The sequence below is a fragment of the Crocodylus porosus genome, unplaced genomic scaffold (assembly GCF_001723895.1).
Source record: "Crocodylus porosus isolate Cpor-Errol unplaced genomic scaffold, CroPor_comp1, whole genome shotgun sequence".
NCBI lineage: Eukaryota > Metazoa > Chordata > Crocodylia > Crocodylidae > Crocodylus > Crocodylus porosus.
In genome coordinates this window covers 50,649,997-50,671,974 of record NW_017728948.1, presented here as the reverse complement: position 1 = coordinate 50,671,974, position 21,978 = coordinate 50,649,997, and the positions used below count along the sequence as shown (strand labels likewise).

General features: G+C 44.0%; 1 protein-coding gene across 1 annotated transcript in view; it reads right to left on the bottom strand.

The window, feature by feature from the left end:
- GABRB1 (gamma-aminobutyric acid type A receptor beta1 subunit) overlaps positions 1-21,978 on the bottom strand; it is a 152,504-nt gene that overhangs the window by 11,952 nt on the left and 118,574 nt on the right. The window contains exons 3-4 of the mRNA XM_019553449.1: positions 1,647-1,784; positions 1,408-1,560 (exon numbers count right to left, since the gene is read on the bottom strand). Of these exons, the coding sequence (XP_019408994.1) occupies positions 1,408-1,560; positions 1,647-1,784 (291 nt within the window). The remainder of the gene's footprint in view (positions 1-1,407; positions 1,561-1,646; positions 1,785-21,978) is intronic.

Sequence of the window (21,978 nt, the reverse complement as noted above, 5' to 3'; positions counted from 1 at the left end):
AGGCTACCATTATGCTTATCCCACTTGTCCCCTTGCCCCACAGACATCCTGTCTGATGTCGTGCTACTCTGTCTGACTGCTGTGGCTGGGCAGTGGCAGTGCAGGGCTTCCCCTGCCACTGAAAGGTCCCTGGAGAGTGGCATCAGAGGGAGGGGAGCACCATTCTACTTGCTCTACTCCTTCTCTTACTTCCCAGATGGACTGAGTGATGCAGCACTGTCCTGACTTGCTCCTGTGGTTGGGCAGGGGCAGTGTGTAGCTTCCCCTGCTGTGTCAAAGAGTCCCAGCAAGGGGGGATCCTGGTGCATGCCCTGTTCTAGCTGTGCTTTGTGCTACTGCTGGTGGACAGGGAAGTAAGGGAAGTGGTGTGCCCAACACAAGGTAGACCGCTTTACTAACTTCTAAAGGTATCACCTTGTATGAAATGCAGATTTTCAGGTTGGCAGTTTTCTAATCAGCCAACCGTTAATTTTTATTTTGTTCTACAAGAATGGGACTTTTTTCTATTCTGTTCTGAGCACAGATCATTAATGTACCTTATGAATAGTTCTAGACTCATTCAGGCATAATGAACTCCATTTAAAGAGGGCAATTAGAATTTAAAAGTATAGACTTAAACATAGATGGTCTGTAAAAACTCTACTTGCAGATTATTAACAGGGTAAAGACCTCATTCCAGATTCCTCAGCTGCTAACATGGTATCACATTTTGGGCAAGCAAATGGGTAAAATATAAAGCAGGGTTTGCATTTGGTATAAATCGGTATCTAGCCCCACTTGAACTGATGGATGAATGCTGATTCTTATTGATTTAACCCATTGTATCAGTTGCACATTCTAAGATGAAAATGCCTGATATCAACTTTTGTGCTTCAGTACAAAGGATCAAATGCTAAGGGCCTGATCCAAGTCTGTTATGTTATTTGGAAGTTGTTCAGACTCAGAGCAAAAGGTTCACCACAGGCATGCCATGGCATACATATCTATTTCTGAGGACTATACTCTTTGCCTCTTCTAAAATAATGAACCAGACTGAATGGATCCTCAGTTGGATCCAGTATGGCAATTCCTTTCTTCCTGGAGAGCTAAGAAAGAGGAGCTTCTGCAATAAAGAAACAAGCAGCTGCAAGACAAGTGATATTACTACATTCTGTTGTACACAGCAATTCCTATGGGTTAGCAAATCTCAGGTTTAACACAACATATTTCAAGTATGCAGTGCAGATTGAATCCCTATAGATTTTAAAGGATCTATATCATTATGTACTGTACTACACATGCTACTGGAAAGATCATACTAAATTAGCATTTCCTAAATTAGCCTTATGTAACTTCTGTAACAAACAACTTGTTTATTAAATGCTAGCAGTACTCTCTCTTTTTTTGATAGACCTGAAAGTTAGTTACCTAGGGCAACTCTGGCTGCAGATGCATCATAGTTGATCCAAAAAGATACCCATGAGAGAATTGTGATCAACGTGGAAGGCATATATGTTTGCAAAATGAAGTAACCTATGTTTCGTTTAAGCCGAAAACTGAGCGATAGTCGGGGATATGCTCCTGTAAAAAGGAATAAAGTGGCATTAATAACTCAGCCATTGACCCCTCTGTCTTGGAACCACTTTTCTGAGAGGTATGGTGCTTACCCGTTGTAAATTCCACTCTTTTTGATACCATCTTGTAATCAACAATTGAGAACTGTGGGAGCTCAATGTTGTTAACTCCTGTTACTGCAGATTCTCCCCCATTCCAGTAAAACTCGATATCATCGGTTGTGTATCCATCTATAAGCAAAGAAACACAATTTGAATATAGATATTTGTCAATGTTATATACCACTGTTGTTAAAGGAAGAAGTGATTGTCATTGGGGATTTGTTTTTGAAAACCTTTTCACATAACGTGAAATGGAATTCACAGTTACATTTAGATGTCACACAAGTCATTTAGTTCTCCTTTCAAGAAGAGGCAATATCTCAGAGACTGGATATTTGGAAGAGCGGAGAGAGCAAAATACAAGATAAGATTAATTCTAGGTAGTGTTGGTAGTACACAACTTCCCATTAGATCTTGCTTTCAGGATGTACAACTTTGTAGAATATTAACTATCCAGATTAAAATTTTCTGTGCTGGATTCAAGCCACACTGTGGTCCCTGGGCTTAGGCCTCAGGCTGGACTTTTTTTGGCAAGTTACAGGAAAAAACAATTCAGCCACATTGAGAGATAAGGTTAGGGAAAAATCCATTGCTGTGTCCAAGTTAACACAGATTTAAACCAGTTTGTTTAAAAACTTTTAGTTGAAGTCCGACACCCTATGCTCGGGAGCAAGGGCTTGAAATTTGTCAGGGAGGAATCTTGTACTTGGGAGGGGTTGGGGATGTACCTTTTGTTGTTTCTGTGAAAACCAGTAACTTCAACTGAGTTTCCTGCCTTTTAAAAGGCAGCTAATTTTCATTACTTAGGATGCACTAGGCATGTTCTGGCTAGAATGACAAAGTAGGACTTGTTCTGGAAAAGCTGTTCTTTGCCATTGGGGGCTGCTATGATGCTAAGCATAACTGGTATCAGGGAGCCTCTTTCCTACATTCTCAATGCCATCCCTGCTGGCTTCAATGCATGGTGGCAGGATAAACTATCTAATTTGAATTTTGACAGCTGGATTGAGGTAAGAAAGAGGTTAGAAGACTGGGGCATGCATGTTAAGGTTGACTTTGCAGCCTTAACATTCTTTATTAGTAATTTTGGGTATAATTGTTTCACTGGGAAGAGTCTTTCAATTAAGGCACCAGACTGGGACTGGGGCTGAGGAAAGCCACATTAATTTTCCAGTTTTATCACAAATGTCCTGTGCATTGTTTGGTAAAATACTTAATCTCCTACAGAAAATAGCTGGCGTAATTCAAAAGTAAGATACCACACAGTAATAGTAAGGATAACAGCATATAGACTCCAGACATGTGTGGGTTACGTTAATTTTTAATTAGTCCACACCTATTTTAATCTGTTCTTGTAGTAGAATTATATTCCATTTCATCCAAATCCTGCATGTATCCTTTTTAATTTGATGCTAACATAGATTAGTTTATCTGTTAGGGTAGATCAATGTGTACCAGCATAGTCTCCCGTGTCATTCACCCATGCATCGTGTCCATAGGGCTTTTTCTGGTTTCACCTTTGCTTAAGGAAGAGACAGGCCTGTTACTGGGTTAGAGCTTGGAAGGTTCCCCAGGGGGTGTCAACTGCCACATTTTGCTGGAATGAATTATTTTAACTGGGAGGAAGATGGTTTGTCCCACCCTTCCTGGTACCTTCCTTCAATCTTCCTGACTGTTTTTCCTACTTGTGGCTCTGCCTACCCTACACCCCACTGAATGCCAACCAAAGATGTTGTTTCTGGATTGCTGGTCTTCTGGTCCTCTAAATTTATGATGGTCAGATTAGGATGTCACCTCGTCCGAGTTTTTTCCGGCTGTACTTGGTCCCGCCTAAGTGTCTTCCCAACCCCAGGTTACCTTGCTCCCCGGTGCCTCTCTCTCTCTCTCTCTCTCTCAGCTCTATGCTTGCCGTGGCTCAGACATCCATCTCTTCTTGTCCCTTCAGGTCCTGTCTGGATCCAATGTGGGCTGGAGGTGTCCGATGTCCATGGTGCTTCTTTAGGTGAGCCACCGAGCCTTGCCTGGCTCTGCTTATCTTGGAAAGCCCTTTCCTGGGGCAGCCACCACGTCCCTTCAGTGGGGCTCCCTTCTGTTCCAGGCTGCTCCAGGCCTGTTGAGGAACTCCCTTCTGGTCCCCTGAGTTGCTCATCCGCCGGGCCTTTCATCCCGGTCTCAGGGAGCTGGCCCGCAAATCAGCCCCAGCATGCAGCCATAAGGTGCACCCACGCCGATTCGGAAGCCGACCCTGACTCCTCCCAGCTCATCCATTCTTTTTCCTTTTTGTCTTTTAATGTGGCATCTTCTCTCGCCATGGTTTCACTTTTGTCGGGTTTTTTTTCTAGCTTGGTGCCCCGCCGGCTCTGCTCCTCACCCAGTCGTGGTAAGTCTTTCCTACCACAACCAGCCATTTTATACCACTTACAATATTAGCATTAATGCTGTTGTTATTAGCATTGCAAAATAAAATGTGGTTAAACACTTTAAGATGATTAAAATTGTAGAAAACTGACATAATGGTGGCAACCATTCTAACCAACAGTAAAAATTATGGTTTGGATATGCCATAATCGACAGGGCTGCAAAATGTATGTAAATGCAACCAGAGGAAGAAACAGCAAATCTCTGCTATTTTTAGACAGATTTTTTTTTTTCTTGAAGAGGTAAAGATTTGGGCAGGCTTAATTTACATAGCACAGATTAAATAGAAACATATGTTTGAATTCACAGCTTCAGAGCACAGTTAACTGCAGCTTTGCCATGGTAAATATACTTTATCATCAAACACATTATCTACAGATTTAAAAACCTGTCTTGTGTGCCAGCAATATATTTGCTTTGTAGAGAAATTACATTTGTGATGTCTATTGCTATTCCAATGCCTTATGATCGCTTAGTCTCTGAAAGGCTGAATAGATGCCTGGCAAAGGTCTAGTTTCCCTGGCAACAATAATCACACAAGAGCACTCAGAACTTGTGCTGTGACTCATGGGACTGCTTAGCAATTCTGAACTTAGAGAATAAATATCTTTTGATGCAAATGCACAGTGATGCATTGAACAAGGACAAATGCTTGGCTATTTGTGTATTGCCCAATGCTACCATTTGCTAACTACCTGAATCACTTTGAGATAGTTTAGAACAGTTTTAGTCCAGATCATTGCTGTTAGCTTTGAGAGACTGCCAGTTTTCCTGTCACTCTTGCTCTTTTGTTCGCCCCTTTTGTGGCCCTGTTGCTAGTAGGGATGTACCAGGTGCGAATCTCTTTCAGTTGCCACTCATTTCAAGTGGGAGTTAAGGGTACTTTGCTTTGCAGGGTCATATTAGTCAAAATTAAAGAGGAAAAGAATTTTGCAAATGACTAGGCATTCCATGATATTTTTAGGCTTGTTTCCAGAAAAAAATATAAATATGAAATGTAAATTTAGAGAAAATGACTTTTAGCCTGGCTTTAGACAAGTTCTCATCATTCCTGCTATAATAGCCATAATACTGCAAACTCAGTAATGGGTAATGAAAATTCCCTGTCTAAAAATTGGGAATCTCTTACAGATCAAGAGTGTACATTATTTTTCAGATAGTCCTTGTGCTAAAATTTTAGTCTTCTGACTACATTTATAGATAATAATGAAATTAAATGGAAAAAACCCCATCTGTTCAGGTTTTTTTTAATGGAAAGTGTGGGTAGAAGTAAGAAAACAGTAAAAACTAAACCAAAAAACTCCCCAAACAGGAGTGGATTAAGAATTTGGGCTGATAGGGAATTTAGAACTGTTGTAATTTCTACATGCTTTCATATGTATTTAGAAGTAGGTTGGTATTAAGTATCATGATGAGTAGGTTTTGACTGACTCAGAAGGTGTAACAACAGGTCAGTAGAAGAATATTTTGAAGTGGTCACAAGCGATAAATTTGGCAGCTTGAAAATATTGTCCAAAAATAAACCACTCCTAACCCACTCATTTCTGCAGAACTGCTAAAAACATTTGCATGTTATGGATGAGAATTTTCATTCCCCATATGAACATAGGGACATAAAATACCTCCTTCAGCCCTTTGCATGGGTTTTGCACTCATAGTAGGATGAGACACCGAGAGCAGCCTCTGTAGGGCCACTACTGTCCTTCCTATAGTTGTGGTTTAGAGATCCCACCCCTTAAATATGTTAGCTAGTACAGCTGAAGTTGTGCAGCAGGGACGTGATAGATCACTACCAGACTACTAGAGGGAGCCAATGGACACATCATGCTCAACAAGTAGTCCTAAATGGCTCAGTATCTAGTGGGAAGAAGATATCAAGTGCAGTTCCCCGGGGGTCTGTCCTGCATCCAGTATTGTTTAACATCTTCATTAATGATTTGGGCAGTGGGATTGAATGCATGCTCAGAAAATTTGTGGATGACATCAAATTAGGTGTATTTATAGACACTCTGGAGGGTAGGGCTAGGGTTCAGAATGACCTGGATAGACTGAAGAAATGGTCCACAATCAATCAAATGAAATTCAGTAAGAAGTGCAAAGCCCTGCACTTGGGACAGAATAGTTACTTGTGCAAACACAGCAATGGCTGGCTAGCTTGCAGTGCTGCAGAACCATATTTGGAAATTGCAGTGGACCACGGTAAGGGATAACTTAGCCTTGAGCAGGGGGTTGGACTTTATGACTTTGGGAGGTTCCTTTTAGACCTACTGTCCTATGAACATATTGTGACTGTCACAGTGTGGTCCCTGGTTCATTGCTGAGTATTACAGTTTGATTAGGCCTTTTGGTTACAAATGATAGTTGCAAACATTTTCGACAAAGAGAGCTTCTCTCTTAAAGCCTAAATGTAAAACCAAAATCAGATCACACTTTTGCCTTTCTAGAATGCAGGTTACGTGTGTGTAGATGGCATAAATCTTGAATTCAGAATTCAGTTGAAAATAGATCTAATTACATTCTCTGGATCTAATCCCATCCTTCAAAGCACAAATGAGTACACACAGGAAAAAACCACAGCCCTTACTTGAGTATGCAGTGAGAAATTTTGCCACCAGTTTTGTTTTGACGCCGTTTTGACTCATTTTGAGGTCAAAACAACAAAATCAAAATGGAACAGATATGGTCAAAACAGCCTCAAAACAAAATGAGGCAAGTCGAAATGTTTTGCCGGTAGGCTATAATGGGGAAGGTCGAAACAGCCTATGACTTTGTCGTTTCTGTCCAGATTTGGATGAAACTTATAGAAATGGTAGCCCCTTCTGAGGGCATGAAGCCTGCCACATTTCAAGGAGATAGGTGCAGAGGGCTTGGAGAAACTGCACCCCAAAATCCTGAAAGTAACGTGTATGTTAAGCCACAGTGTGATCAAAACTGCAGGCATGCTAGCCCCTGCTGAGGCCACAAAACCTGCCAAGTTTCAAGGAGATAGGTGCAGTAGTTTGGGGGAAACTGCACCTCAAGCTGCAGACTGAAAAACTCGTGACATGGATGACACTGTGTGTGTTAAGGCGCAGCACTGTGAAAGCTGCAGGCATGCTAGCTCCTGCCAGCTCTCAAGTTGGCCCAGCTAGCTACAGCATTGCACTGCTGGCTCATGTTCATACTGTGGTCAATTACCCTGGTCTGTGGTGGCAAGTGATGGGGGATCTTCAGTCCTGCTGCCTAATGAGAGGCAGCAGTTGCACAAGCACCCATGTCATGAGTTTTGCCTGTCAGCAGCTCTGGGTACAGGGCCTGAGAACCCCCCTGCACCTATCTCCTTGACCATTGGCAGGCTTTGTGGCCGCAGCAGGGCCTAGCAGCCAGGCTTGCAGTAGTTTCCTGCCCCCCCGTGCCACAAGACAGACATAGTTGTGCAAGCACCCATGACACAAGTTTTGCCTGTCAGCAGCTAGAGGTGCAGGGCCCCAGAACCCAGAAGCCCTGCACCTGTCTCCTTGAGAGCGGGCAGGCTTCATGGCCTCAGCAGGAGCTAGCAGGCCTGCACCTTAGCACACACAGTGTCATGAGTTTTGCTTGTCCGCAGCTTGAGGAGCAATTTCCCCGAACCCCTGCACCTATCTTCTTGAAACTTGGCAGGCTTTGATCTCAGCAGGGGCTAGCAAGCCTGCAGTTTTGACCTCGCCGTGGCTTAACACATACACGACACAAGGTTTGCTTTTAAGATTTTGGGGTGCAGTTTCTCCAAACGCCCTGCATCTATCTCCTTGACACTTGGCAGGCTTCATGCCTTCAGAAGGGGCTACAATTTCCACAAGTTTCATCCAAATCAGGCCAGAAATGACAAACATATAGGCTGTTTTGTCCTTCCCCATTATGTCCAAGGGCGAAACGTTGAAACAGTTTAGCCGTTTCAACCCTGTTTTGACAGAACGGAACAGCTGTTTTGAATTGAAACAAAATTCGAAACGAAATGCTGTTCCATAGAAACGTCAAAACACTGGCTGAAACGAAATGCTGCCATTTCTCACACCGCAAGTATGCAGGTGAGTGAGACAGTTGTAAGGTCCCATTTAATCTTCTGTCCAGGAAATATAGGGAAATTACTGGCCAGGTGCCTGGTACTCTAGGATGCAAGCAAAGCATAAATGACCAGGAAATTCAAGAAGCCCTAACTCTGCTCATAGTTTGTTGGCCAAACAGACAGGGAGAGCAATTTGTGCCCTGGAAAGGGGTGAGGAAGCTAACAAAACAGCAAAAAAAAAAAAAGTTCAGAGTCTGAGTTCAACATGACCAACCTAAGGGCATGGCGAGTGTCACAGAGTCAATAATACTTTTCCCACTATGATTTTAATTAATGATCTTCTCTCTCTGTCTCTGTCTCTCCCTCGTGTAAAAAGAGTGTGCATATGATCCTGAAATATTTCATAATGTGATTATATTTTACTGCATTTTGTGAATATCTTCCTAGTTTTTAAACTCAGTGCCTAGAGCTGGGCAGTGAAGGGCAAGGAAGGGTGTTAATGTCAAATGCAGACTCCACCCCACCTGCTGCCACTTCTGAATTTGTGTTCAGGGCTGATGCCCTCCCCCCCCAGTTCTGCTACTGATTTCACACGTAATGGCTGCCAGCAAAGGAGTGATGAGACTTGGGAGGCTTGGGCATCATTCCAGGCTTTTGGAGAGAAGTGTGCTCTAGCAGGAATAGGCTTTCTTGTTCATCGCTCAGATTTGACCTTTTCTGCTACTTCCCTTGCAACCTGCCCTTGTCTCTATTATATCTCTTCTCTTCACTCCCTACCACTTGGCTCAGTTACCGTCACTTTCTTGACTACCTCATCCTAGTCTATCTTGCTGAGGCTTCTCATTCTAGTCCCAGGACGTCCTCCTCTGGATTTATTCTTCCACATTCACTGCCAGTCACTGTGCAATGTTCCTAAGCAAAAGCAATAGGGGCAATAAATCGCAGTCCCTCTCCCCACCTTCTCATTCAGCATGCATCCTCCCTGTCCTGATGGGTTCCTAGCTGTAGCTACCCTCCTGACTCTTTATCCCATAATTTTGTTAAACTACCCTAGTTCTTTATTCCCTGTTCCCCAGCTCTTCATCAAACTTCTCTCACTGATCTTCACCCCTACTCACTAGAGGTGCACCAATACATCAGTCCAATATTGGATTGGCACCAATATAAAGAAAATTGACTGTATTGGAAGTTGGCCTGATGTGGCCGATTGATTTGGCCAATAAATGGCCCAGGAGCTTGGAGAACTGTGTCTAGCTGGTAATGGTGTGGTGGAAGGGGAGGAGGAAGGGAAGGAGCAGATCAGGTCCCCCATGCTGAGCGAGGGAGTGGGGCTGATGCTGGGGCAGGCACTGCCCAGCTGGGGTGGGGTGGGGTGGGGTGGAAGAGGGGACTGGGGTGGGGCTATGGCAAATTTTGGGGTGGCTGCAGCCTCCCCTCCCCCCCCATAGCCCTTCTCCCAGTGCAGCCACTACCCACCCTGAGCACAGCCTGGCCCAGCCCCCACCAGAAAGAGCCTGGTGCAGTCCTGGCCCCAGCCCTCCCTGCCCCATGCAGATCCAGGGGACACATGCCCCCCATGTCTTCCTGGGGTGCATGCAGTGGTGGGAGCTGCCCCTCTCTTCCCCAGGGCCCCCAGATGAGCTACTGCATCTCTGTCCCATGCCTCACCCTGCCCTGGCTGGAACGTGCCTGCCCTAGCCCCACTCCCTCCTTCACCATAGGGCCCTTGATCTGCCCTCCCATGCGCCGTCCCTCCCCACTTCCTTTCCACCACGGCAGACTTACCAGCTGGATGCAGCTTCCCAAGCTGCTGGGCCAGTATTGGAAATCAGACTGGTATTGGCTGATATACCTGCTTAAAAATCAGCTATTGGTATTGACCCCTAAATGTCTATTGGTGCACCCCTACTACTCACCATCCCCTTGTTCTTGGTCCCAGTTTGCATGTTCAGCGAGGTAGCCCCCATTCATCTCCCACCCATGCTTGTTTTGCCCTCTTTTGTGCACTTAGTTCTGGTGTCGTCCTCCTGTAAATGGCCATAGCAGGGTGGTTGCTAGGAACACACCATAATTCCTGATTTCAGTTGAGGTGCCTGTTTCAAGTCTGTGGCTCTGGATGCAAACAACCCATAGCTGCGCTTACAGGCAAAGTTACAGTTACTATAGATAGAACCTTTGGAGAGTTTAGATACAAAAATTGAAGTAGTATGTATTAAGCATGTTGAATAAAATTTCAAAGTTTTATAATTTGACCAGATTTGGCCAGACTTCTACAAGGACAGCCAAGCCATTTGCCTGATGCAAAAGCTTTGGCTTTACCATATTTCAAGCTACTGTTACAGTCCTGGGGATACAGTTTTCCAAAGAAAATGTTGCCAGAATTTTTTAACATGAGCAAAACAAGTTTTTCCCCACCTTCATTCTTGGAAACAGCCAATAATACCAGCTGGAACTAAAGCAGTGTGAGGCAGACATCTGGTATGGAAAAGTTAAGCCTAAATGGTTAAAGTTTTGTACAGTTAAAAGAACATGGAAACATGGTCCTTTAATGAGAAATGTGTTTTTATAAATAAATGTCTCTCTCAGTAGGTTCCTGATTCTGATTGTGGCCCCTGGAATGCTGCTCTAATATTGCTAACACATAATGGGATGTATGTATTTTAGTGGACAACACAGGTTGCACTGATATCAATTTCACCATGCAGTGCATCTTTCATTATGTATTACATGTATTTCAGTTGATGTGTGTGAATGGCACTGTTTTTAGGATTAAGGATTTCTCAGAAGGGTAAGAGGTTGAAGGTTCTGGCTCCAGCATTTCATGTGCATTGAGTCTCTGATTTGAAAAGCCTGGGCAAGATATAAGAAAGAATAAGATTAGGTAGAGTTTAAAGAGTGAAACTGATCTGTAGCTCAGGACCGAGAATTAATCACTGAACTTGCCTAGTAAAGTATCTGGGACTTTCAATTTGTGGTGAAGAGCTTTAGTGACATGAAGTAAGAAAAACTGAACATGGAGCAGCCAATGCTTCTGGCTGGCAGGTAACAAGAAAACATCCTTCCCCACAGCACTACACTTTTAACCTTCCCAAGCACAGAAAAGGCATAAAAATAGCGGAAAATGGTTCTGGGGTGGATTAAGGCCAGTACTAAAATATGCTGATTTGTTCATTGAACTTAACTGTTCATGTATTCCCTCAGCAGCATTTTTTCTCAAGAGTGTGATTTCCCACCCCTCCTTGCAGAGTCACTGTTTGTAACAGCTTGAATTTTCTTGGGGAGGAAAGTGTTATTTATAATTAAAGCTGCCCAAATATAAACCTGGTGAAATTCTTAAAGGATTATAAAACAAGGTCAAAGACTGGCGATCTGAAATCCTAGGCAGTATATTTCTAATAACTGGCAAGGATAACTGGCACTTTAAGTTAAAATGCTGAAGTGACAGCATGATTAGAGCACATGTAAATCTTTTTCTGGATATGTATATCCTAGTATGTTGGGAAGAAATTGATTACATTGTATTGAATTTCAAAATGCATATTAATCTAATTCAATTTGTTTGAAAAATGCTGTTCTGAACATGGGTCTTTCCAAATATTTTTTCAAATATAGTGAATAACAGTGAACTGATTTACCAGTACATGGACACATGACATTTAAAATATATTTGAAGAATGTGTAGCAGAAGGTTTACATGAATTTGAGAAACTTAGCAATATTATTAAGCCATAATTAGCTTTATCATCTCTTATTGTTGTTAGTCCATCATTGAGATGAAATAGAGGAGAGGACCACTAGGGGGCAGTTAAGATCTGCTGTACAGCTTTTCCTCACTTTATGCTGTACATGTGTTCCTGGAAAACAGCACATAACTCAAATTTGCATAAAGGGAACCCACTTTACAATGCAACAAATAGGGATACATTTCAAGACCTTCACTGTACTGACCCCCAGACCCATTTCTACCATTTTTACAAAACAATTTTGGTACTCACCAACAGCACAGGGTGAAGGTGAATATATTACCATAATGGGGATGGGAACTACAGAAATGTGTCGCAGATAACGAGCGAGGAGCACAGATCCATACAGGAGGCTATATTCTGGAGTGTGTCGCTCCTACAATGCAGTGCACAAAGCAGATGACTGCGGGCTTTCACCACACCGATCGCATAAAAGTGAATTTACCTTGCATATAACACATTTTTGTATGTCTGTATAAGACATACAGAACCCGCATAAAATGAGGGTAACTTGTATTTGTTGCAGATTTTGCAGAAACCAGTTGATTGCATTAGTGGAGTTTCTGCAGGTTTGGGTTCTAGTTTCATTTATTCTCTACCTTCATACATTTAGTCCTATATGTGAATTTGGGATTTAGTGAACCTTAAAAAATTTATATCTTCAAGGATTACTTATGGATTACAATAGCAATTAGTATATGTTAGCAGAGCACAGGATTTCAGGATAAAAATGTATGTTAAGTAGTTAAATATATGCAATTGTAATTAACCACTAAAATACATATAAAGGATTAATTTGGGTTTAACAGTTTTTCTAGATAGTTTCAAAGAAGATGTGATCTGATTTTACATTAGAAATAATAGATTTTTATAATCTGACTTTAATATTTTAGATGCAGTTATCTAGTCAAAAGAAAAGTCCTTACATAACACTGATAATACAACTTTGGATTTCTCTTCATTCTGTTCATATTCTTGCAAATAGGTGAGGCCTGTCCCCCACCATTTGCCATGAATATGTTTCTCAGTACCCTATAAAATGACACACACTGTGATGCAGTGAACAGCAACTCAGTGCCTAAAATATTGCTGGGAAATGTATGATCCAATGTGTCTAGCTGGGAAAGCAGAAGCCCTGAACATTTCTTAAACTGGTCCTATCACATATAGTTGGTTCATCACAAAGCCAATCAAATGTTTTAATTTTGATATAAATGTCTGACTCTCATGCTTTTCATTGAGAAGTACAAACCCATGCTAAGGAGGGTGTATTGTAGTGTCTTGTAATAGAAGGTAGGTTGGAACTGAGGGCATGAGTTAGGATGTGGAGCAACATGTTTCCAAATGAAGACTGAAGGAGGACAGTTGGCTGACAACCAGAGTCTAACAAGGACAGTAGTTGTCAGTTATTTAAAGAGATGGTGTAATTCTTGAACAATAATAAATCTAACCGATGTAGCAATATGTGATGTTCTTGTAGTCTAAAATGAATAATACTGCAGTATGTTTTATTTCTTTTAAGGTCACCTGTTTAGCTGCCCAACCTAGACAGGCAATGAGTTATGACCATTGCTTACTGTGAATTAGTCAAGGTTTTTACCATTACTTCATTCTTCTTCTCTCTCCTCTTTATTCTCTTCTGTATGTCTTGTTCCCTGTTATGACTCAATGGTCCTTGAAGTTTTCCTTTTTTGCTTAAAATCTTTTTCATACCTTGCATAATGGGTCTCTGGTTCCTTACTAAGGCCTTCTAAGTGTTACTGTAGTCATAACAGATTAAAACATTGTTCAGCAGAACATGTATTGTAGAGATGAGCAACTAACACTTGGGGCCTTGCACAGGAAATGCTGGATCTGCGTATTTACTGCTTTGCATTGCATTTATGGTAATGACATCCATGGAGTTACACTAACACAAAACGTATGCAGTGGAATGGACAATCAGTAGTTCATAGGACATTCAAGTATGAATGCCCTCATCATTACAGGACATCTTATGACGCTCTTGATTTTTTTTGTCAGTCTTTCCCGACAAACATTTCTGGAAAACAGAACAGAAACCCTTGCTGGGTCACTCCAGCTGACATAGTGATCTTAATATATCACTTTCCTTTGCTCTGATATCTACATGTCTCAAACACTACTTTTTCTGTGCAATATCTTGTTAATGCATGATATTGCATTTTTTACAAAACCCTCCCTATGTCTACATGTTCCGTTGAGCCAACACAGTTAAAGCAGCCCTGTTTTAGTAATCAGTGACAAATACTACAGTGATAGCACTATAGTCACATCTGGCTGCCCTTGACTCGCCAAGCCAAATGGCTGGCTACTCATCACAGCTGGGTTGAGTGGGGACAGTTTTCTGTACAAGTGTGTATCAAGGCTTGGAATCATGCAACTGACAGTGTAGGAGATTTTGCCTTTGTCATATTTTCTTTGTGGCTCAAAGAAAGATGACAGGTAACTATTTCTTCAGAGTTCTTGGGTCCACACATCTCTGAGCAATTGAGTTAAGACTTTAGAGAGAGAATTTATCTTATTATGCTTTCACATTTTGCTAACCAATGAACAAGCCCAATCTAATGATCATTCATAACCCAGCTGCTAAAAGATCACTGAAAGCTTTAGAAGCCTTTCTTTTCACATCCAAATGAATCTTTCAGCAGGTATTGTCCATTATTAACTTCTATTTAAAAGTCATGTTGATTAAGTTACTCTCCCAATATTAACAGTAGCAAAATTTGTTACTTTCTTAAGGTTTTCAAAATGCAAGCACACAAATTGCACACCTGGTTCACATACTGTATTTATTCAAATCTAAGATGACCATGAATTGAAGATGAGTCTCCAATAGTTATATTCTATGCATAACATTTTTAAAAAAGTTATGATTTTCCATGTATAGAATCTAATTACTTGAGGTCATTTTAAATTTGTCCCCTGCACCACTGTAACAGGGTAGGGAGGGCAGGTGGTGGGGGAGCCAAGCAGCCTGACCCTTGCACCTCCACACCTTGTCCCCTGCTTCCTGTCCTTACCCCACCACTAATTCTCCCCCCCCCCCCAAACCATACTTGCGTCCTCTGGCACCTCCCCTTCTGCCTGGCCCTTGCTACTGCTTGCCTGCTCCCCTTCCCTGCTACTCTTTTTCTCCCCAGGAGTTTTCCCACCCTTCTTGTCTGTCTTACCTTGTCCAACCCTTCCTGGACAGTTACTTGCCCTCTGGCTCTGACCCTGCTTCATCTCAGAGCACAGAGCACATAATTGCTTCAGCCCCAGCCCAGCTTGGTCGCTGTGATGATAGTGGCAGCAGCTCTGTCCTATGTTCTGGGGCCTGGCTGGAGCTGTTGTTGATGCAACAACTGTTACCAGGTCAGGCTGGGGCAGAGGGTTGGGGGGCAGAGTGGGTGAGAGGGGAGAGACAACCGTGGGGTGGGGTGCAGAGGTGATGGGGTGGCAGGGGCAGGATGTAGCCGTGGCTCTGACTCTGACCCTAACTCCTAGTTAGGGCCAGAGCTGTAGCAGCTGCCTGCCCCATGCCTTCTTCCCCCACTACCTTATACTTGAATCCAAGAAGGGGATTTTTTTCCCCCCTGTTAAATGCGGGAAATAAACTTTGTCTTGGATTCAAGTGAATTTGGTAATATGTTACATATCTACCTAATTTGTGTAACTGGGATAATTGTAAAAACAAGATCTGTGCATAGTTTCATACTTGACATTTAAGTTGGTCCTAATGTGTAGTCTTCCTCTACTTATTTTATAGACTTTACTCTAAGTCTTTAGCTGGTAATTCTTGTAGCTCTTGTGACTTCTGTAGCATCATTGGAGCTATTGCAGTGTGTGCCAGATGAGGCCCAGCCCTCGGACCCTCTGTCTTGTTTTGTTTTCTCTTGTTATGGAGAACAAATGCCATCTGAAGTTCTAAGCAGCAAAACAGATACCTCCTCTGTAATACAACCATTAATTGGGGCAAAGATTACAGAACAATAAGACTCTGTCCCCTCCAAAGGATTAAGCAGTCCCTCTGTCTCCAGTTCAGCTTGCACTGCCCGAGCATCCCCAAGTTATTCAGATATTTCCTCTCCAGTCTGCTTAACCACAATCCCCACAGCTGCTCCCCCAGGCTCTTTCCTCAGACACTTTGCTTGTTCTCACTTTCATGCCTGTTGTCAAGCTTATCATCTTCAGCTTTTTTGAAGCTTCTTGGGTGTTGTTTGCCATCCCACCTTTGTTGATGTGGCAAGAAAGCTGTTCAAACTTCTGTTAAGGCTAGAGGTCCATCTTGTCTACATGTAGGCTGCTCTTTTAATAGTAGAGACCTTATTAACTCTTTTTTTCCCCATGCATGAACTTTACAGGTAAACTGAGGCATACAACATTGTAACAGCATGAACACATTGAAACAGAAAGATCACAATAAAATCTGTAGGCTGTCACAGCCTTTGCCTGACCTCACTTTAAACTCTGGTTTACTGGGGAACTAGGTCCCCTATTGAATGAGTATTTGTGCTGGACACCTGTGACCTGCTACGCTGCAGCAACTTGAATTTAACTTAGTGACCTGCTATGGAGAAGGCAAACAAAAACAAACAGCAGCAAAACCCAACAGCGCAATTGGCATCCTCACCAAAGTTGTGGTTATGGAAAATGCTGTAGCACAATGTTCCAGTAAATGAAATTAGCACAGTGGCCCACAATAGACAACAAAATCTGCTCCTTTGCTGACCCTGGCCAAGGGTTATTTACCTGGGGGAAAGAGGGCTCAGCCTGGTAGAGTGGGCTTATATGCAGCATACTTCATTTATAGGCAGACCAAGTAAGTGCAGAATTTACATTTACATGAAGTACAGGTAAGTGCATACTCTGGGTCCTAAGGTTCTGCACTGAAACAGAGACCACTGTATTCCCTTTTCCTCCTCTTAGTATGCAAGGAGCTGATGATCTCACTGGTCTGTCCATCGGCCCTCAGCTATCTATTTCTGCAAACTCAAAAGAAGGCAGGAAGCCTTAAAGAGGCTATTTATTACCCCTTCCTTCTTACTTTCACATAAAGACATCCTGCCTTTAAGGTTGCCTATAATATAGTCTGCATAAAATGATACAAATCAAACAGAAATTCTTACTTTTTCCCATCATTTGCCTCAGGGGCAGATAAAGCGTTCTTGGGCTCCTGATCCCAGAGAGCGTGAGGCCTGAAGATCATTGCCTTGACTACCACCCATGATAGCAAATGGCCCATATTAACTATGCAACAAAATATGAAAAAGGCATAAATACATGAACAGGCTGCATTCATTATATTTTAAATGTCTGGTTTAATGTAAATTAAGAAAGAAAATGATCATACTTCTGAGCTTGGGAGTCTGGTAAGTACAATTTTACTTCCATTATTCTCTCTTGTAGGACCTGCTAAAAGCCCCTCCTTTCCCACACCCCACCAGTGGTCTTGGCATCGGTGTGAGCTGCTCAGTGTCCACTCTACACAGTCCTGCCAGCTGAAGGAAGAGCAGGGCCACCTTGTACAGCTGCCTCTTTTTCTCCTTCCCTCTGGCTGTGGTACCCTTTCCTGTTAGGGGTTTGTACAGCAGTCCTTCTTCCCCCTGCCCCGCAAAACCTCCGAATCACTTGCTGTAGTAGCTGCTGGAGAGAGGAGGCTGGTCAGTACCAAGAATATTGCCGTGTGTGTCCTTTCTCAGATTTGGCTGGCATTGCACCCCTCTCTCTCTGGCAATGATGGCACAGGTCCCCTGGCAGCCAACAAGGTGCTGCCTGCTTTGACTGAGCTGCGCCTGCAGAAAAACAGCAGCAGTGGTAGTTTCCAAACTGGTAGGGCCCTCTGCTTCAAGGGGGCCCTGGGTCTGGTCTCTGTGGGCCCATTCATTAATCTGCCCTGGATTTGCCCCCTCTATTCATGCTTTCTTCCTCATTTGGGGTTTCCATCTTCTCCTGCTGTTTGCAACGCATGAGTATATCTTTGAGCCATGATTCATATTTATTCCAACATCAATTGCTTTACAAAGCTAATAAATAAACGATAGTAAGCCTCTTGGCAAGTATATTCTATACCCCTGTCAAGTGTGCAGTTGTTATTGCATGGTCCATAGTTTTGTCTAGTTATACAGGTGTGTCTACATGTGCAATTAATTTGAAGAAATAAACTCTGGTGCATATTGTGCCAGAATTTATTGGTCTTGGGCACTTTGTTTACATGTGCACCCAGGACCACAGCACATTGAATCAGGGCAGTGCAGCCCCAGGGGTCAGCCTGCCAGTCTGGGGCTGCTCTGATCCTGCTCAGTGTGCTGTGGAGGTGCTGGCTGGGGCACAAGGGTGCTTAAGTGTGGGGATAGCTGGCAGACAGTCACTCACACTGAAGCACCCTCATGCCTCAGCCAGCATCTATACGTGCATTGCTATGCAGTAAGGAACTCTGCAGTAAGATCCTATGACCCCAGCTGACTTCCTGTCCTTTGGGCAGGGGCTGGACTCAATGGTCTTCCAAGGTCCCTTCCAGCCCCAATGTCTATGAAATCTGTGAAGATAGTACATGTATTTACAAGTACTGTCCTACGATGGATTTTTAGTTTACTGCAACCTCATTGTGCCACACGTTAGACATGGAGACTTTAGTGTAGGGCTAATTAAGTAGCTTCACAGGAAATGTCTTGTGTAAAAGGGCCCACTGTGTACACATCTTGCCCTTTCACTGGACTAATTAATATCTTCCTTCTGAGCTCTTCATTTGGTTCCCAGGTAGATTTCCCTCCCATTTTGATACAGTTGTCCTTTTGCTTTATTGGAATCTATGTCCATCTGTGTTTTGTTCTAAGTAAGTAGGGCCAAAAGCTGTTTGCAGTGTATTGGTACAGAGTATGAATCAGTAGTATATCTATCTGCCTGACATTTATATGTTTGGTTATTATTGCCACATTTATTTTAGTTAGTTCTTTAATTTAGTTGCTTACGTTTTAATGGAAGGTTACCTTTAGGGCAACTGTTAGCCTGATGTCCTACTAGTGCAAGGGTGCTTTATGGTAAGAAGGAATAACAAACACTTGACAACTTGTAGCAGGGCACTAAGGTGCCTGCTACTGAATAGTAGTGCATGGGCCCAGCTGCCACTCACCAGGGCAGCGCAGGTGGCAGTTGCTATGGCAACAGAGTGGATCAGCTGACTGCCGGGGGGGCAGGGCCTGGCCTTTATAAACAGCAAGGCCAAGGCTAGAGTCAGTTCCCCTGCTGGCAGCCTAGGAGGAAGAAGCCTGATGGCTGGAGAGCACTGGCTTGGCAACACTGGTTGGGAGAAACTCCGATGAGAGAAGGATAGCCAGATTGGCTCAAGATTTACGTTGTAGCCGAGGGGCTTTGAGTTTCTGTTGTGCTTGGGAGTTTGTGTTGTAACCCAGGAAGGGGAGATTTTGGGATTTGTGTTTATTGTTATACCAGTGGACCGGGAGAAGCTATAAGGGGCGGAGGAGGCCTCATAGGGATCCCGCAGTAGCATGGGAAGGGGTCCTGGTGCCATAGGGGGTGCAGCTTGGATAGGGGGCAGACCCTGCAGTAGCGTGGGAAGGGGTCCTGGTGCCGTAGAGGATGCAGCTTGGATAGGGGGCAGCGGGAAGCCCTGGAGTGTAACACCGAAGGACCAGGCAAGGCTGTAGGGGTGGAGGAGGCCTCAATAGGAGCTCTCCCAATAAAGTGGGGGTGTTCCTGGCACTACAGGGGGTGCCGTGTTTGGGGGTGTCCCAACCCCAGCTCAGTGTGGGCAGTTTCGGGAGGAGCTCGGCATAGGCAGAAGCCCAGTGGGGCATAGGCCTGAAGAGGCGGGTCTGGGGGCCAGATAAGGCTAAGGCCGCCTGAGCCCCAATCCTGGGAAGCCCGAGTTGGGCACAGAAGGCCCCAGTGGTGCGTAGGCCTGAGTCGGGCATAGACAGGCCCAAGTGTGGGCGGGGAGCGCAAGGGGCGCAGCCACAGGCCTGAGTGCGGGCACAGAAGGCCCCAGAGAGGGCAAGGGAGCACGAGGAGCACGGCAAAAATGCAAGAGGCGTGATATAGGCCCAGAGGGGCGAGGAGGCGCGAGAGGAGTGGCGCGGTATAGGCCCCAGAGGGGGCAACGAGCGCGAGAGGCGCGGCATGAGTGCGAGCGGCGTGATGTAGGCCCAGTGGGGCACACGACCCAGGAAAGGGTCAAGGGGCCAGGCACTGCTGCGGGCCACCTGAGCCCCAAGGATCAAGGGCGCAGGCAAGGGCCCCAGAGTGCAAGAGGCGCAGGTACAGGCCCGAGTGCAGGTGAAGAGTTTGTAGTGGAGCCGGCCCTGGGAGAGGGTGTGTATACCGAAGCAAGCCCAAAAAGAGAGAGCGGGCTGCTTAGGACACCCTCGGGGGCAGGCTGGTGAGGGCCGGCACGGGAAGTGGCCCGGAATCGGGGTAGAGTAAGACCGGCCCCGTGCCAAGGGGGAAAGAGAAGGCAGCCTCCCTAATTGAACCAATAAGATCAAAGATGTGGTGGGTGGGATGGAGGATGCGTTAAGGACCCTGACTTGGCACGGTAGGCAGGGGCACTAAGGGGAGGTCATGGCACCCCAAGGCCGTCCTGCCACACAACTTCACTGGGATTGCTAAGTGAATAACTGGCTTCTTAGCAAACTGGCAACTTTGAAATGTTGAAGAAAAAATGTTTTGGTCAACCAAAATTCTTCAATTTGACCTGTATTCCACAACTGTATCCTGATTTTCCTTAAAATTAATTTTAAGTTGAAAAATAGAAAACATCATTTGGCATGAAATAGTAAAATGAAATAGGTGGAATTTGTTTGACATTTGCTTTTTTTAATATGTTTGATAGTTGCAGTGATATTTAAATATAAATCAAGTATTGTCATAAATCTGGGAAGCCAAAAAAGGCCAAAGTGGAACAGGAGAACCGTAATGAAGAAAACTGTGTTCTAATGGCATCATTAATGCCATTTTTGCTTTCAGTTTGAGAAATTTCGTATTTTTCGGGAGGGGAGGGGGGGAAATCTTTTCTGTTGTTCAGTCTGTATTCTAGTTCTTTGGATCCCTGTTCCAAGTAATCAGTTAAAGTTTTCCTGTCACTAGTATGGTGCCATAACATAGCAACCTAATTTAAGGCATTATTGAGCTAATATAGAAGAATCTCTGCTTCTGCTTTCTATATCTTTGTGACCATCTCAAGAAAGTTTAGGTTTAAGGGAAGCTAGATTTACAAGCTAGCAGCCGGTAATTTCCAAATGCTGATTGCTAGTCTAGAAGCACTAAAATGCTGAAGCAACCTGGCCACAGCCCCCTCCATATCTTGCCTTCTGGGATGTGGTTATAACATCTCTCTTTCTCTGCTCTTGCAGATCTCAAGGGCCTATAATCACCTTAGCTACCACCTTCCTCTTCTCCTGTCTTGCACAATCTCTTCCACCCTGTAGCACCTTGCCTATTTGATCCAGGTCATTTTTGTATCATTACGTTGGTCTACCTTGGGGTTTGATAGCTTCTGCCTCAGCTTCCAAAATCTGCCTTTCATGCCTTCTCTCATTATTTCTTGTGATTATACCCTGCAGTTTCAGTTTCTGTGCTCTTATTTTGCACAAGAATCAGGCCTTTTGTAAAGGTCCACATACTCTTGGTTATGTCTTCTCCTACATCCTGTTCTCTTGTACTGCACCAAATATTTTCCTTAGCACTTTGATTTCAAACACTTGTAGCCTTTCTCAATTTGCCTTTGTTAGTGTCCAGAACTCATATATATTTTATAGATTTATTTCATAGACATTAGGGCTGGAAGGGACCTCGGGAGATCATCGAGTCCAGCCCCCTGCCCAAAGGGCAGGAAGTCAGCTGGGGTCATAGGATCCCAGCAAGATAAGCATCCAATTTACTCTTGAAGGTGTTCAATGTAGGTGCTTGAACCACCTCCGCTGGCAGACTGTTCCAGACCTTGGGGGCTCGGACAGTAAAAAAATTCTTCCTTATGTGCAGCCTGAAACTGTCTTGCAGGAGTTTGTGACCATTCGACCACGTCATCCCTTGGGGCGCTCTGGTGAACAAACATTCCCCCAGATCCTGGTGGTCACCCCTGATAAACTTATAGGTGGCCATCAGATCACCCCTGAGCCTG